The sequence below is a fragment of the Chelon labrosus genome (genome assembly GCF_963514085.1).
Source record: "Chelon labrosus genome assembly, chromosome: 9".
Lineage (NCBI taxonomy): Eukaryota > Metazoa > Chordata > Actinopteri > Mugiliformes > Mugilidae > Chelon > Chelon labrosus.
This window is the reverse complement of record NC_140359.1, coordinates 2,684,449-2,700,879: the sequence shown is the minus strand read 5'-3', so window position 1 is coordinate 2,700,879 and position 16,431 is coordinate 2,684,449. Positions and strand designations below refer to the sequence as shown.

The 16,431-nt window shown below is 40.5% G+C and overlaps 1 protein-coding gene across 2 annotated transcripts; it reads left to right on the top strand.

Moving 5' to 3' along the window:
• The first annotated feature begins 8,311 nt into the window (after positions 1-8,311).
• Positions 8,312-13,986, top strand: ptrh1 (peptidyl-tRNA hydrolase 1 homolog). 2 transcript variants are annotated; one of them, XM_084550744.1, is made up of 6 exons: positions 8,312-8,581; positions 8,902-9,027; positions 9,687-9,906; positions 11,426-11,525; positions 12,531-12,576; positions 13,173-13,986. In XM_084550744.1, exons 2-6 carry the CDS (start codon positions 8,920-8,922, stop codon positions 13,437-13,439), a joined length of 741 nt encoding a protein of 246 aa, XP_084406870.1. In that variant the 5' UTR covers positions 8,312-8,581; positions 8,902-8,919; the 3' UTR covers positions 13,440-13,986. The 2 variants fall into 2 exon arrangements, with proteins under 2 accessions (XP_084406870.1, XP_084406869.1); XM_084550743.1 differs by having other exon boundaries at positions 8,312-9,027.
• Positions 13,987-16,431: the final 2,445 nt, after the last annotated feature.

Here is a 16,431-nt window from a genome sequence, read left to right as displayed (position 1 = left end):
GATGATTTCATTTCCCTCTTCCAAACCATCCATCTTCTCTGGATAAAATGTGGGCGATGTTGTCCTCAGAGGATTTCCCTTTTGTTTGTCAGGTGCAGGTGGGCAGCTGAATCCTGGTCTGAAGAGCTGGCTGTCCTGTGCTGAGCCATTCATTCATAAATGTTGTTTTTTGTTTTCCCAGTGTACTAGTCTTTACATTCCTCACTGCGCTATATTTAAAATAAAACACTCAGTTCTTCCTCCCTGGGGAGGGTATAAAACACTCAATTTACATACAGGTGTTTATGCATTAGGACACTTGTTTCTAGGCCAGTCTGTTTGTCTCCCAAAGACATGCTGAATGTCAGAAATCTCACTTCAAAAAACAACCACACAAAACTTGACAGTAGATGATCATGTGCATCAGGGCTCTGACAAGAATTATAGTCATAGCACACACACAACACAACTGTTGGTGGTTCTGATACAGCAGTAAGACGAAATCAACGCAACAAACTCTTAAAAGTGACAACTTTGTAATTAGGAACAAGCTTTAAAGGGACACTGTACATCACAATGTTTAATATAAACACAGATTCATTTTAATTTTCTGTATTACTGCAACATCACTGCAATTCTAAAATGTTTTGGAGCTCCAGATGTTGAGCCAGAGGGATCTTCTGAACTTCCTGACTAGGAAGCTCCAGGACCATCACATTCCTCATCAACCATGTATGAGATGGGCAAGCATCTGTCCTATGAGGACATCATTGATGACTTTGCAAGTAAAAAAGCCAGGAAGCCGACATTTTGAGGACAATACACTGTGACTTTTACTGTGAATAAACTGTTATTATTTTGATTAAGTATATTAGATGTTATGCTGATAAGTGTGAGACTGTGATGTTAAATAAGTATTATTTTTAGTGTTGTTTTGTTTTCATTCATGCACTTAAAATATATGTTTGTTGTATTTTTTTTTATTTAAAGTAAATACTCAAAATCAGTTTTTTACTGACGTATAGAGGATTGTTGCTTTCCTTGTATTATAGTTGTTTTTTTTTATCAACTGTAGTCTCTTTTGCCCATGAAGTGTAATAGATTGTGGCATCTTAGTGGATCATCTAAGGGTTAGGAATCTCTTCATCAAAGTTTGATAAACTAGGGGCCCCCAAACAGGATCTTACTTAAGGTCCCCACGAAGCTAGAAACGGCCCTGCTGTGTTTGTTTTCTTTAATATTCACGGGAATGGTGAGTAGCTGTCAGTCATTCCCATCATAAGCTACATCACTCACTGTGTGACAGTCATTGGCTGTATATATACTAGGTGACAGTGCGGTACGATTATGACCTAATAATGCCACAGAAACACCAGCCACAGCGCACCATTGCAGTTTATCTTATTTATATCCTACGTTTATTTTTAAGGATATGGGGATGTACCAAACACACAAGATAGCTACAGATAAAGACAGGACATTTTAACTCTCCTCAGATGACGATGAACATGTAGCTTTGGGGCCCCAAATTGTATTCACCCGCTCAAACACAAATGAAGGGAGAAATAACACCCGTTAGGAAGGACTGGGGAGAATGACTGACTCGAGTGGAGGAAGCGTCGTGGAGGCGGTTGGTGGCAGCTGGACTGGGAATGGTCAGGAGTTTGCAAGGGGAAGTGATGTTTCAGGAAGTGAATGTGATGGAATGGAAGAAAGCGGGAGATATGAACAATGGAATATAGTAAGGGGTAAAAAGCGGAAGAAAAAGGATAAAAATAATTTTAGTGATGAGGGGGAAAGATGTAATGTAGGGGAAAGATGCAATGTAGAGGAAAGGAGTAAAACGGAGTTCAAAGTGTTTGTGAGATTGGTTCATGAGGGATCTACTTTTGATGAATGGAGTCCAATTCAACTTACCAAAGCGCTACATAAGGAGTTTGGAGAGATAAGGAGTGCTAAAAAGCTAAGGAATGGAAGTCTGCTGATTACATGCAAGGATGAAGAGCAGCAAAAACGTGCAATCAAAGTTAATAAAATTAATGGTAATACGGTCAAGTGTTCAGTGGTGTTTGACAAAAGACTTGTAAGGGGAGTCATTTCTGGGATACCATTAAGGGAATCAGTAGATGATATCAAGGGAAGCATAACTAATGTCAAGGTAAAGGAAGCAAAGCGATTGAAAATGAAACGTGATGGAGGTATAACTGATAGCCTTTCAATTGTGCTAACGTTTGATGAAGCTAAACTTCCTGAAAGGGTATTCATAGGATACATGAGTTACGAAGTCAAGATGTATATTCCACCATCGCTCAGGTGCTTTAAATGCCAAAAGTTTGGACATGTAGCTGCAGTGTGTAAAGGGAAACAAAGATGCAGTAAGTGCAGTGGAGAGCATGAATATGGGCAGTGTGGTAAAGATGCAAAGTTAAAATGTAGTAATTGTGGGGGGGAACACAGCTCAGCGTACAGGGGATGTGAAGTGAGTAAGAGAATGCAGGAAGTACAGTGGCTTAAAATGGTTCAAGGTACACTATATTACCAAAAGTATTCGCTCACCCATTCAAATGATCAGAATCAGGTGTTCTAATCACTTGGCCTGGCCCCAGGTGTATAAATTCAAGCACTCAGGCATGCAGACTGTGAAACAAGACATTTGTGAAAGAATGGGCCGCTCTCAGGAGCTCAGTGAATTCCAGCGTGGAACTGTCATAGGATGCCACTTGTGCAACAAATCCAGTCGTGAAATTTCCTCGCTCCTAAATATTCCACAGTCAACTGTCAGCTCTATTATAACAAAATGGAAGCGTTTGGGAAAAACAGCAACTCAGCCACGAAGTGGTAGGCCACGTAAAGTGACGGAGAGGGGTCAGCGGATGCTGAAGCGCATAGTGCAAAGAGGTCGCCGACTTTCTGCACAGTCAATTGCTACAGAGCTACAAACTTCATGTGACCTTCAGATTAGCCCAAGTACAGTACGCAGAGAGCTTCATGGAATGGGTTTCCATGGCTGAGCAGCTGCAGCCAAGCCACACATCACCAAGTGCAATGCAAGGCGTCGGATGCAATGGTGTAAAGCACGCCGCCACTGGCCTCTAGAGCAGTGGAGACGCGTTCTCTGGAGTGATGAATCACGCTTTACCATCTGGCAATCTGATGGACGAGTCTGGGTTTGGAGGTTGCCAGGAGAACGGTACATTTCAGATTGCATTGTGCCAACTGTGAAATTTGGTGGAGGAGGAATTATGGTATGGGGTTGTTTTTCAGGAGCTGGGCTTGGCCCCTTAGTTCCAGTGAAAGGAACATTGAATGCTTCAGGATACCAAAACATTTTGGACAATTCCATGCTCCCAACCTTGTGGGAACAGTTTGGAGCGGGCCCCTTCCTCTTCCAACATGACTGTGCACCAGTGCACAAAGCAAGGTCCATAAAGACGTGGATGACAGAGTCTGGTGTGGATGAACTTGACTGGCCTGCACAGAGTCCTGACCTGAACCCGATAGAACACCTTTGGGATGAATTAGAGCGGAGACTGAGAGCCAGGCCTTCTCGACCAACATCAGTGTGTGACCTCACCAATGCGCTTTTGGAAGAATGGTCAAAAATTCCTATAAACACTCTCCTCAACCTTGTGGACAGTCTTCCCAGAAGAGTTGAAGCTGTAATAGCTGCAAAAGGTGGACCGACATCATATTGAATTCTATGAGTTAGGAATGGGATGGCACTTCAGTTCATAGAATGAGTAAAGGCAGGTGAGCGAATACTTTTGGTAATATAGTGTATATCTTATGCAGAAGCAACAAAGACTGTTAGAAGAACAGTGGCAGGTCCAGACACAGTTGTTAAAGCGGGGATACAGTGCACAAAGTGTGATAAAATTAAAGAGGAAACATTGATAGTGTCTAAAAGTAATTTTGTATTGTTCATAGCTGAGGTGGTCAATTGCTCAGCACAGACTACAAGCCGAACAGAGAGAATCAAAATTATAGTCAAATCTGCTGAGAAATTTTTGGGTGCTAAAGATTTGATGTGGGAATCAGTGAGGGATACTTTAAATGAAGAGGTACAACAATCTCAAGCATGGGGTGGTTCAGGATAATGGTTTTGATTATATTGCAATGGAATGCGAGGAGCTTAATAGCGAATGGACAGGAATTTAAGAAATATGTTGAGAATTTATGTGTAAAACCTAATGTTATTTGTATACAGGAAACTTGGTTGATTCCTAAACTGGATTTCATTATTAAAGGATATACCTTAGTAAGGAGAGATAGGGGAAATGGTAAAGGTGGGGGAGTCATAACATTTATACAAAAAGGTATCCAATATAGGGAAATTAAAAGAGGGAAGGATCTAGAGTACACTATGATAGAGGTCTGGTCAAATGAAGGTAATATAGAAATAATAAATTTCTATATTACCCTCATGTGCTTTTAATCAGTCCTTGCCATGTTAAATTAAAGGCTTTTTTTGATACTTCTTCAACTTCAGAGTGCCTCTGTAATTTCTTTTTTTTTGGAATAAATTTCTATAATCCATGTAGGCAATTAGAATTAAGCCAGTTAACAGACATTTGGAAGGATACTAGAGGGAGAGTGGTGTGGTGTGGTGACTTTAATGCACATAGTACATTATGGGGGGAAAGGAATGATGCCAATGGGGATGTGCTTCTAGAGTTTATTGATGAAGAAGATTTAGTATGTCTGAATGATGGTTCAGGTACTAGAATGGATGTGGGTAGGGGAACAGAATCTGCAATAGACCTCACATTAGCTACAATGACATTAGCAGACAAGTGTGACTGGGAGGTTATGAAGGACAATGCTATAGGTAGTGATCACTTCCCTATAAAAGTTCAAGTAGGAATGGAAGTCGCAGTTGAGCAAGAAATCAAAAATGAGAGATGGGTTTTAGAGAAAGCTGATTGGGACAAGTTTAGAGAGATTAGTGATGAATTGCTGTCAGTAATAGATACACAGAAAGATATTGAATATTTATGCAGTTATATCAGTGCTGGCATAATCAGTGCTGCATCATTAACCATCCCTAAATCCAAGCCCAAGAAGCTAAGTAAAATAGTTCCATGGTGGTCTAATGAATGTAAAAAAGCAGTTAAAGATAGGAACAAAGCATTTAGAGTGTTGAAGAGAACGCACAACTTCCATAACCTAATTGAATTTAAGAAATCTCAAGCAGTTGTAAGGAAAACTATTAGGGAGGCTAAGAGGGGTTGCTGGAGAAGGTTCTGTGAATCTATAGGAAGAACTACACCAATACAGAAAGTTTGGGGCATGATAAAGAAAATGAAAGGATGTGGAAAGGAATATGGTTATCCTGGATTGGTTGATGGTCAAAACATTATTACTAGTAGTGTTGGCAAAGCAGAGATCATAGCAAAGACATTAAGTAAAGTACATGAAGTAGTGAAAATCTTACTCAACAGGAAAAGAGAGCAAGAGCAGAAACAATAGGAAAGTATCAACAGGACCTTGAGAATGAAGAGGTGATAGGAGGGGTGATGGATGAGCTGTTCACAATAACTGAATTAAATAATGCACTAAGGAAATTGGGTAAATCCTCTCCAGGGGGGGATGGCATTTGCTATTCTATGTTGGAGAACTTAACTGATAAAGGAAAGGAAATGTTATTGTGTTTATTTAATAAAGTCTGGATTGAGGGAATAATTCCAAGAGCCTGGAAGGAATCTATAATTATCCCCATTAAAAAACCTGGGAAAGATCCACAGATCCCTGGCAATTATAGACCAATAGCACTCAAATCTCAAATGGGGAAGACTATGGAAAGAATTATAAATGACAGGCTAGTATATACAGTTGAGATTAATGGGTTGTTACAAAGCTATCAAAGTGGTTTTAGAAAAGGCAGAAGCACAATGGATCCTTTAGTTTATTTAGAGGATGTGATAAGGCGAGCCCAAGTGAATAAGGAGTCAGTTGTGGCTGTCTTTTTTGACATTGAGAAAGCGTATGACATGATGTGGAAGGAAGGGCTGCTGATTAGGTTAAATCATATGGGAATCAAGGGAAGAATGTTTACATGGGTTAAGGAGTTTTTTGTCAAACAGAACAATAATGGTGAAGGTAAATGGGGTAGCAAGTGGAAAGTACCAAACTGAAAATGGTATTCCACAAGGGAGTATCATTAGTCCTTTACTGTTCTCCATTATGATAAATGGGATTTTTAAAGATGTGGAGAACCTTGTGGAGGTAGCATTGTTTGCAGATGATGGTGCTTTATGGAAAAGAGGGAGGAATGTTGAATTTGTGGTGAGTAAGGTACAGCAAGCTGTGAATGTTGTGGGTAAATGGTCCATTAAATGGGGTTTTAGGATATCAATAGATACAACTAAAATAATGTTCTTCTCAAGAAAGAAAATAGCTAAGGATTTAAGAGTGGAATTAGCTGGAAATGAACTGGAAAGAGTTGAATCCTTTAAATATCTGGGTATATGGTTTGATCAAAAGTTAACATTCATTCATTTCATTCATTCATCTTCTATACCCGTTTAGTCCTGTTAAGGGTCACGGGGGTCTGCTGGAGCCTATCCCAGCTGTCATCGGGCGAGAGGCAGGGGTACACCCTGGACAGGTCTCCAGTCCATCGCAGGGCAAAAAAGTTAACATGGGCATTGCATATACAAAAGATCATTGATAAATGCAAGAAAGTGCTAAATGCGATGAGGTGTCTGTGTGGAGTGGATTGGGGAGCAAGTAGACCTGCTCTAAGAACAATTTACACAGGATTGGTCAGATCTGTACTAGATTATGGAAGCATTATATATGGGTCTGCAGCCAAAACGTTGCTGAGTAAATTGGATGTAATCCAAAATCAGGCGTTAAGGTTATGCTGTGGGGCTGTCAAAACTACACCAGTATCAGCTATTCAGGTGGAAATGGGAGAAATGCCTCTTCACCTTAGAAGAGACCAGCTAGCTATTGTGTATTGGGCAAACTTGAGGGGTCATAGTGACGATCACATGAGTCATTCATGAAAGTTTCTGAGATGGGGTTTAACGAAATAGAAATAAGTCCCACTGTACCTTTCCCAGCTGCGCCTCCATGGCTTTTTAAAGAAGTGCCCATCGATTTGGGGTTGCTAGAAGAGAAGCAAGAAGATGACATGGACAAGTATAGGGTGCAGAGTTATTTAATGGAGAGGTACAGAGAGTGTATTATTCTGTATACAGATGCCTCAAAAAAGACTGACAAAAGAATGGGGGTTGCCTTTGTCATCCCAAGTCTAAAAATGGAATTTGGTAAGAGAATTAGTGATGATTTATCAGTTTTCACAGCAGAGTTGACTGCTGTGTTGTTAGCTCTGGTATGGGTGGAAGTCAATAGGCCAAGGAAGGCAGTAATTGCTTCAGACTCAAGTTCAGCCTTAATGAGTGTCAAAAATTGTCTATCAAAATCAAGGCAGGACATTGTATTAGAAATAGTACAAGTTATAAACAATCTGCTTAAATCAGGTACAGAGGTAACACTGGTATGGGTACCAGCTCATATAGGAGTTGCAGGCAATGAATTAGCAGATAAATGTGCTAAGAGGGCAGCTGGAAAGTCCATCATTGACATAGAGGTGAAGAGTAAAGCTGATTTTAAAAGTATGGTTAAAAACAAAATGAAGGAAAAATGGCAAGCATTATGGGACAGAGGACAGACTGGAAGACAATTCTATAACATCCAGAACAAGGTGAGAAAGGGCAGAAATACAAACAGGAGCAAGCAGGAGGAGGATGTGTTCTCAAGAATGAGGTATGGACACACAAGATTGAATAGTTCTTTGTTTTTAATGAGAAAGCATGATGATGGCAGTTGCGAAGTCTGTGATAGTCCAGAGTCCATAGAGCATGTGTTTCTACACTGTCCTAAATATCAGGAAGAGAGACAAAGACTAAAATTACAATTACAAGAAATTCAGTTGAGTCTTAACATGAAGGACATCTTGCAAGGAAGCTCGGGTGAAATCTGTTTCAATTATGTATTTGGTTTCCTGAGGAATACAGGATTATTTCATAGAATTTAGTTTATTTATTTATTTATTTATTTATCATCATCATTATAGATATATTATTTAATTTGATTAATTATTGACTTATTTTTGATTATCTATTTGTTTGGGGGTTTTGTTTGTCTTGGTTTATTGGTTTGTGTGGTATATTTGTTTGTTTATTTTGAAGTTTTGATAGATAAGACTCAAGTACCATACCCCAGTCCAGTTGGTGGCGGTAATGCACCATTAAAGTTAGTTGCCAACCGCCATAAAAGCCGAAAGAAGAAGAAGAAACAAATGAAATTCAAACTGGTCGTGAGACAGCCGAATTTGGCAACATGGGCTGCAGCCACCACGCTAGATGGCGGTGCAGCCAATCACAGGAGGAACAGCCAGCTCACCGGGCTATCTCGGTTACACTCGTTGACTGCGGGGAGAGCTGCATGACAGCAGATTAAGCTAGAGCATGACCCATACAGTCTACTGTATGACCTCAGTTCACTACATGTGTTGGATTTTATATGTTATATGTACGGATTTTATGGTACTTGTTAATCGCGTCTGTTGGGGTTGCGTTGCTTTGAGTTAAAGGTACAGTAAGCTAACTGTAGCATGCTAACAGCAAAAGTCAAAGTTACCATCACACGTTGAGGCTTAAAAACAATATAAGAACTTAACTTTGCTTCGTATGAGGACGTAGCAAATAGTTCTAGCAGTCAAACATGGTACTTAAGACATTGTGAAGCCCAATATGAATTCAAAGGGTGTCCTCATAAGGACAGTTTCTTTCATGTAAAAACACCTCACATTTCAGTTATTTTCAAGCCCAGACAGTTTGTTTTAGTAGCCGAATGACTAATGACACAGTTTTTCGTAAAATTTGTCGCACTATTTTGCAATTTTTCAAGAAGCTGTTGAACTTTATCACAATGCGGCGACTTTTAATGAGAGTCATAAATCGAGTTTTGCTGAGTGATACGTTTACACCAACGATGGGGGTCGAAGCAGAGATACACACACAAGGCCCCCGAAAACTGGTGAGTATAAAACCGTCATATCATCTGCACCCTGTCTACCACACTGTAACTTCTTTTAAAGTTAACCAGCAAAAGTTTACCAAGCCCGTGTAATAGTCCGATCAGCTCTCGCGAACCCCCTAAAAAATGAATTAAGATTTTTAGGTTTTTAGGTCAAATTATCCATCACAAAATTAAAATGTGAAGACATTATCTAAGTAAGTCATAGCCATTGGTAGCTACTGTCTGTTCACTGTGCCACTGCGATTTTCAGTGTAGTGTGCAGTACACTGCAGTGCAGTGTGTCAGCATCCAAAGAGTGTGAGTGTAATACAATGTAGTCTAGAGAGTGCTCTCACTGCTGCCAGAGGATCAGTACCATCAGTACAAGGCAGTAGTTGTATACAGTCACATTTGTGTATGGCAGCACACACAAAGTTTTTCTTGGAAGAGAAATGAACCTTATACTTGCAAAAATGTAATTTGGCATTACTGTTTTTTATTTTATTTTATTGATTGTGACTAAAATTAGTAGCTGTTATCAACCCTTGTGAGGTAGATAGAAAAATATCCAATACCATGAGATTTTTGCTCTTATCAGGTGATAATCTGGACATAAAGTGATACCTAATGTACATCTGCATCTCCACTATAGAGAAGTAATCCTGTATTTGTGTTAGGTGGTGGGGCTCGGTAACCGAGGGATGGAGGATACCAGACACAGTGTCGGCATGGCGGTGCTCGGCGCCCTCGCCGCCCGGCTCGGCTTGGCGGACCGTTGGCGTGCTGACAAGAATGTGTCGGGTGAGGTCATCTTGTCAGAGGTGCTGGACACGCATGTGGTGCTGCTCCGTCCCAAGCTGCTCATGAATGTCAACGGAGTATCAGTGGCCAAAGCAGGTGAAGTCATTTCTGTGTGTGGTTAATTATTTCTGTTATTTATTATATTTTACTTGCAGATCACTCCCAGATTTCTTTTTCATTCTGATCTGATAAAACAGCATAATAGGATGAGACGTCATCTTCAGTTTAAATTCTTCGCAGGTTCTTCCTCCTCAGTGATATTTCAAAGATCTTTAACTGCTCCAATCCTACAGAAAACGTTCACTGTTCACAGAATGGGCATAAAGTCAGTTCTAGCAAACTACTCTGGTTATCTTATAGAATTAAAACATTTAACGTCTGAGATCAATGTACAAACCAGAAGAGTCTTTGGATTCAAAGAAGCTCCATTCAGACCTTGCATTAAAATCCATCCCGGTCAATCCAGTCTCAAGTGTCCAGCTTAAAGATCCATTCTCATTCCACATCAGGAAGTGGTCTGGGTCACAGCAGTGAAATTAGGGTGCCTATGGACTATTTGTCAGGGTTCAGTTCTAATCTGAGCTTTGTTTCTAAAATAATGTCAGGTCAGAGATCAATATATACTGTAAATAGTAACTTAACATGTGTGTTTTCAGTAAGTAACAGTAACTTTACAGCTTGTTCCAAAATATGCAAGAAGGTTCCGAGTTCGAATCCATGGGCCGACTGGGCCTTTCTGTGTGGAGTTTGCATGTTCTCACTGTGTCTGTGTGGGTTCTCTCCAGGTACTCCAGCTTCCTTCCAGCGTCCAAAGACTTGCTCATTAGGTTCATTGGTGATTCTAAATTGGCCATAGGTGTGAATGTGAGTGTGAATGGTTGTCTGTCTCTCTGTGTTAGCCCTGTGACAGACTGGAGACCTGTCCAGGGTGTACCCCCTGGACAAGCGGTTACAAAACATGAATGAATGAATTTCCCCAGCTCATTACACACACACAACAAACAGCTGTTCATACTTCTGATCTGAGTAGGTAGAGATCCATTAGAGACATCAACTGTTACAATATTCTACAGCAGCCTAAATGATGTTGGTGTTTTTTGGTGTATTTGAATGTAGAGCACGAAACTGAGATTGTAGTTCAAGTGCTGGGTGGGGACGAATGTGGAGACACATTTTAATGGCAGGTTTGACCATAGGTACTTAAAGCTGGCCACTTTTGATCGGTTTGCCGAGGTCAGATGTTGATGCAAGGTTTGAATGAGGCCTGAGACTCCCAGTTGAGTCCTAAGTCCTCCTCCCCTGTTCACTGGCAAAGTGAAACAGGATCAAAACAGTTTCTTCCAGTCACAGGTAAGCACTTGATTGTTCATAATGGGAGATGTGACAGATGTTCCTATTAAAACCCCAACCAGTCATTTAGAACTGAAGACTTTGATGAAACATACAGAATTAATCTTTTGACTACACCTAATCAAAACCATACATCCTGTAGTGTTATCAGTGTTCCGTCCAAAAAAAAAACAAAACAGATGACTAAACTTGACTGGTTAATGTTTTTCTGCTTTCAGTAGTGGAGTGTTTGATGATCTAAAGTAAATTTTGTCTTCCTCTCCAGCTGGTAAATATGGCATCAAGCCTGAAGATATCCTGCTGGTCCACGACGAACTGGACAAGCCTCTGGGGAAAATCGCCATCAAACATGGAGGGAGTGCCAGGTGGGTGTTCCTCTACCACGCTCTTGTGATCTTGGATTACAGAAGAACTTCTGAAATAGAGGGGCTGCCCAGTGAGGTGTCATGGGGGGCTTGAGGGGCAGGGGGACTTTCAGTATTCATGTCTTTATTCATGCTTGAACGATAAACAAGCCTCCAGTCACTAGGTGGCAGCGGTGCTCAAACTAATCATCGGGCTGATGGAGGCTATTGTCACAGGCCTGTCACAGGCTGTCAGTTTGGGAGCGCGGCATCAGAAAAAAAAACAAAAAAACACTGTTAGCCTCGTACAAAGTTGCCCACCACATCGCAAAGGTGCAAAAAAACTCACATGATATTCCAGGGAGTCACTTGCACTTTTTTCTCTGTTATGAGAATCACACAGACTGAGCAGCCTTGTTTAAATGTTACAAATTGAGTTAATAAACTGACTAGGGGTGGGACTTTAACGTGTCAATTACGTTTGCATACCACCGAAGCACTTCAACCCTACGGTACCATCTAAATGGAAAGCATGTTGCAGTGAGCACAGAAACTACTGGAGCTGTTAGCGCTAGCAGTCCCGATTTGATTCAGTCGTCCACTAAAATCCATTAAAATGTGAAAAACGTGAAAAAATGTCTCTCCCCTGGGGCGGCATGACAGAAAATATTTGAGAACCACAGGATTACAGTCATCATCAGATTTAATGTACTAACAACTAGAATAATATCTGGAACATCTCGGTACTGGACTTGTCATGGAAACTGATCATTTGAAGGTGTGAAAAAGTAAAAGATGAAGTTATTTATGTGTAAAAATCAATTTAATATCATGAAACATCCCTCTAGTTGGCGCTAAAAAAGCAATATTTTGGCCGGATGGTACAAGAATTATACAGTGTGGGAAGTCCAAGTTAGTTAGCAACCTAAATGAGAATGTGAATACATAATGTCTCGACTGAAAATGGCTGCTCTGAAAAAAGGGAAATCTGAATCATTGACACCAAATTGTTGTTCTTCTTCATAGAGGTCACAATGGAGTCCGCTCCTGTGTCGACTGTCTCCAGACTGATGTAAGTAACTGCAGGACGGCTTGAGTCATTTGTGTAGTTTTCTATACCCAAAAGTATGTTCACAGTGGAATTGAATTTCACTCGACTGTGAAACTTAGGTTTGGAGGGTACTGTGTATGCATTAAAAGGGGAAGCAAGGGCAAATGGACTTGTTGTTTCATTCAAGTAGCTTCTTCAGTTCTAAAAGACTGGTGGAGAGTTGGTGAAACTCGCATTACCAAGCAAAGAAAATAACAACTTAGTATGTGTGCTTCAGTGAGTGAGAGAGAGACTTTACAGCTTGTTCCAAAATACGTATCGTATTGATCATTTTTGATCTATTTGGTCATTTATAAACCCTAGTCATGCTATTTTTAGGTGGGAAACACCCACAGATATTCTTATTTAAACCCCAACTCCTCACCAGTCACCAGAACTGAAGACTTGGAGGAAACATCTTCAAGTAACCCTATAAGTCCAGTTGCTTGTTGTTGTTTTTTTTTGTTTTTTGTTTTTTTGAATAAACCATGACCTGGATGACTGAGAATCCTGACAGACATATGTTTAAAGAGTGAAATGTATTGAATGTGTATTTCCGTCCTCTGCTCTCTCTTCAGGTGATGCCTAGACTTCGGATCGGTATTGGCCGGCCGTCAGGGAAAACGTCTGTGGAACGTCACGTTCTGAGTCGGTTTACCTCCGAGGAGCAGAAGGTTCTGGACTCTGTTCTGGTCCAGAGTGTGGACCTCCTCCTGTCCCAGCTCTGCCAGCAGGACACCCAGTCCCCCTCCTCACCAGCAGGGGGCAGACAGGCAGCACTGAAGAGGAAGGAGAGGGAGCGCTCAGTCTCTCCAGATGGTGAATCAGCTGCTGCTCAGAGCTGAGCTGTTATCATACACACAACTGCCTCAAGAAGATAACAAGAGCCAGGTTTATTTATTCTCTGGAGTGAAAAAAGAAAAAGACTTAAAAGAAACACTTTTAAAGGTGCATAAGAAGTCAAAAAAGAGTGAAAAGGATTTCTGGGTTTCTGTGATAGCTGTGTAAACACATTACTTTCCACAAATGTTGGTGGTGAATCCAGCAGCCAGAAGCATCACAGGAAGTTAATTGTTGATTCTTAAAGTGGTTTCAGTGAAATATACTGATAAGCTTTTGCTCTGGTAGAGAAATTATTGAAATCTAATGCAAAAGGATACAAATGTACACATGTTGAAAAATGTTTCTTGCACAGATTTATGAACTCTGACGTGAGAAGTGAGTGAGCTGACTAGAGGGTTATTGTTAACCTAGTGATAATCAGGAATCATGATTATGATATATCAGCTGATATTTGTTTATTTTTACGTTAGGAGATCCCTGTGAAGCCTGAAGTGCTGTTTTGACAGTGAAATGCATATAGGATCATTAAACAAAATGATTTTAACAAGATTTTTGCTTTGTATTATATTTGATAAATCTTACATTAATGCCAATTTATTGATGGCAATTTTTAGTTCTCTGTATCTGGAACAGTTCAAACATTCCTGTTGGTTTGGTTGTATTTTTTTATGACTTTTTGTCATTTGGTAGAAACACATTCCATGCACCAACATGGAATAAATTAATGAATATTTTAAGATGACATGTTAGTCTTTTAAATAGTACTTTTTAAAAATAAAACAGTATTGTGGAAAGCATCATGAAATACATTAGAGTAATGATCAACTTGTATGTATTAGTATTGTATTGTCAGGTAAGTTTCTGACCAGCCCATAAAACCAGTAGATCAGCGGCCCAATGGTCTGGCCCAGTCACATTGTTAAACACCAGCCCCTTTCACTTGGTCCTGCTTGTGTAATGCATTCGGCAAAAAAAAAAAAAAAGTCAGCGCAAGAGTTTGTTCCCTAACTGCTGGCCCCTGACCCATGCTGCTCTGCAGCCCATTGGTTATTTTCATCACTGACACAGGGCTGGACCAATCATCAAACACGTTTGGCTCAGTGCACCGGTGTGCAGTGCAATGCAGGATGAACGTAAAGTTATCTGTTAGGATCTTCTGAGATGGAGAGAAAACTCAAAGGAGGCGCAGAGAAAAAAATAAACTTGCTCTTCAAACAAACGCTGCCAAATGTACCAAAATTACAGACATGTTTGCCAAGGCAGAGCCTTCATCAGCTCCCATGACTGATGACAGTGGTGGTGGTAGTGGTTGTAGCAGTGGTACTTACAGTGAACAGGAACATGTAGTACAACCTGGGTTAAGCTGGACTGGTTTCAGAACAGTTAGGCTATGTAATGAGGAGGCTAAAGCAATATGTCTGTGAAGGTTCTCAGTCATCCAGGTCATGGTATATCCAAAACCTGAACCTTTTTTGGATAGAGGCTAAAGCGACACAACCCCTTGGTAAAACTGATAAAATGATAAAATGTCAATAAAATAATTTTGGCTAATGTTCTATGGCCAAGTTAGTTTGTATTGTAAACGCAGGTGAAATTAGCTAACAACCTTACCACTAGCAGCTATTTATTATACATTGTGTACACTGACTGGATGAGAAAATAAGCCTAGGTTAGTACGTTCACGTCTTCCATCCTGAACTAAATAGTCTTGAATGTGAGAACACTTTTTAAAACCACCATTCACCAACAATCAGTAATTTCATTATTAGACTATTATTGTTTGTGGGGTGAGTAGCAGGCTAGCCCAAGGCTAAGCTACTTTTTGGCCCTGGAAAAATGTGTTAGGCAGTTTTTATGTAGGTGGTTAGGGACAATGAACAGAAATTAAAGAAAATCACACTTTTAAAAATGATATCATTTAGTCTGTTGCCTATGTTATGCCAATGCAGCTGTGCGCCTCGTTACAAGAGAATCCAATAATTCTAGGTGTATTTGTAAAGGTAAAGCTGCCACTCACCAACATGAAAAGTGAGTCAGCGGGCAGCATTCTGATTTCGTTATTAGGCTATTAACTGTTTAACTAGTAGGCCTAGGCTAAGCTACTTTTTAGGCCTGGGCCTAAAACAAAAGAACATCACACTTTTTAAAATGACATCATTTTGTTCATTGCCAGTGTTATGCCAATGCAGCTGTGTGTCTATTTATCAGAGAATCCAATAATTCTGGACCTGACTGCATCCTTATTTAAAAAGAAAAACTCACCCCACAGTCTCTGTTCATGTTTTGTTGGGCTAGGTTGAGATAGCATCCCCAGAAGAGGAGAGTGTTACTGAGAGAAAGGAGAGCAGAGAGCAGAAGGACATAGATTACTTTGCCCATCCTAAACCTTCTATGTTACAGAGCTTTTTGGATCACCACCCACAACAAAATGCCAAAAATCCAGTAGTGCAAAGGGTATTGACCAGTAAAAACAGATGAATGCGGCTTTAAGATTCATTACTGTGATGGAGTATACATTTTTGTAGTGTTAATAAATGACACTTTTTGGAAGTATTTAATGTGTTCACTCTCACTGATCCCTGTTAACTCATTGCATGGCTTAAGGTACGTGGTTTTGAAGAGATGCACAGTTGGTATACACATTCAAGAGACCAAAAAGACAGAAAAGGTGTGCGTTATCGAATGTGGTGGGCCAGTCTGGTCCAAAATGCCAGAGCCGAGTTTTTGTCCCAGTCCAACCCTGTGTGGACGTTATTACTGGACGTTCACTTAACGTCAGAAAAATGGAAAAAAAGACGACGCCTGAGTAACAGTCTGCACCTTGAGGGGACCAAACTTAAACGTGCAAAAACGACGTTGAAGAGATGTTGTTTGAACGTGTCTCCTTCGTCCTACTCCGGAGCATAAACATACATAGACGCCTCATTGAGTGAGTTGGCCCGTTGCTGCGATACGTCGACGTTGTCGCCATATTGGAGGAGGCAGCTCTGTCCC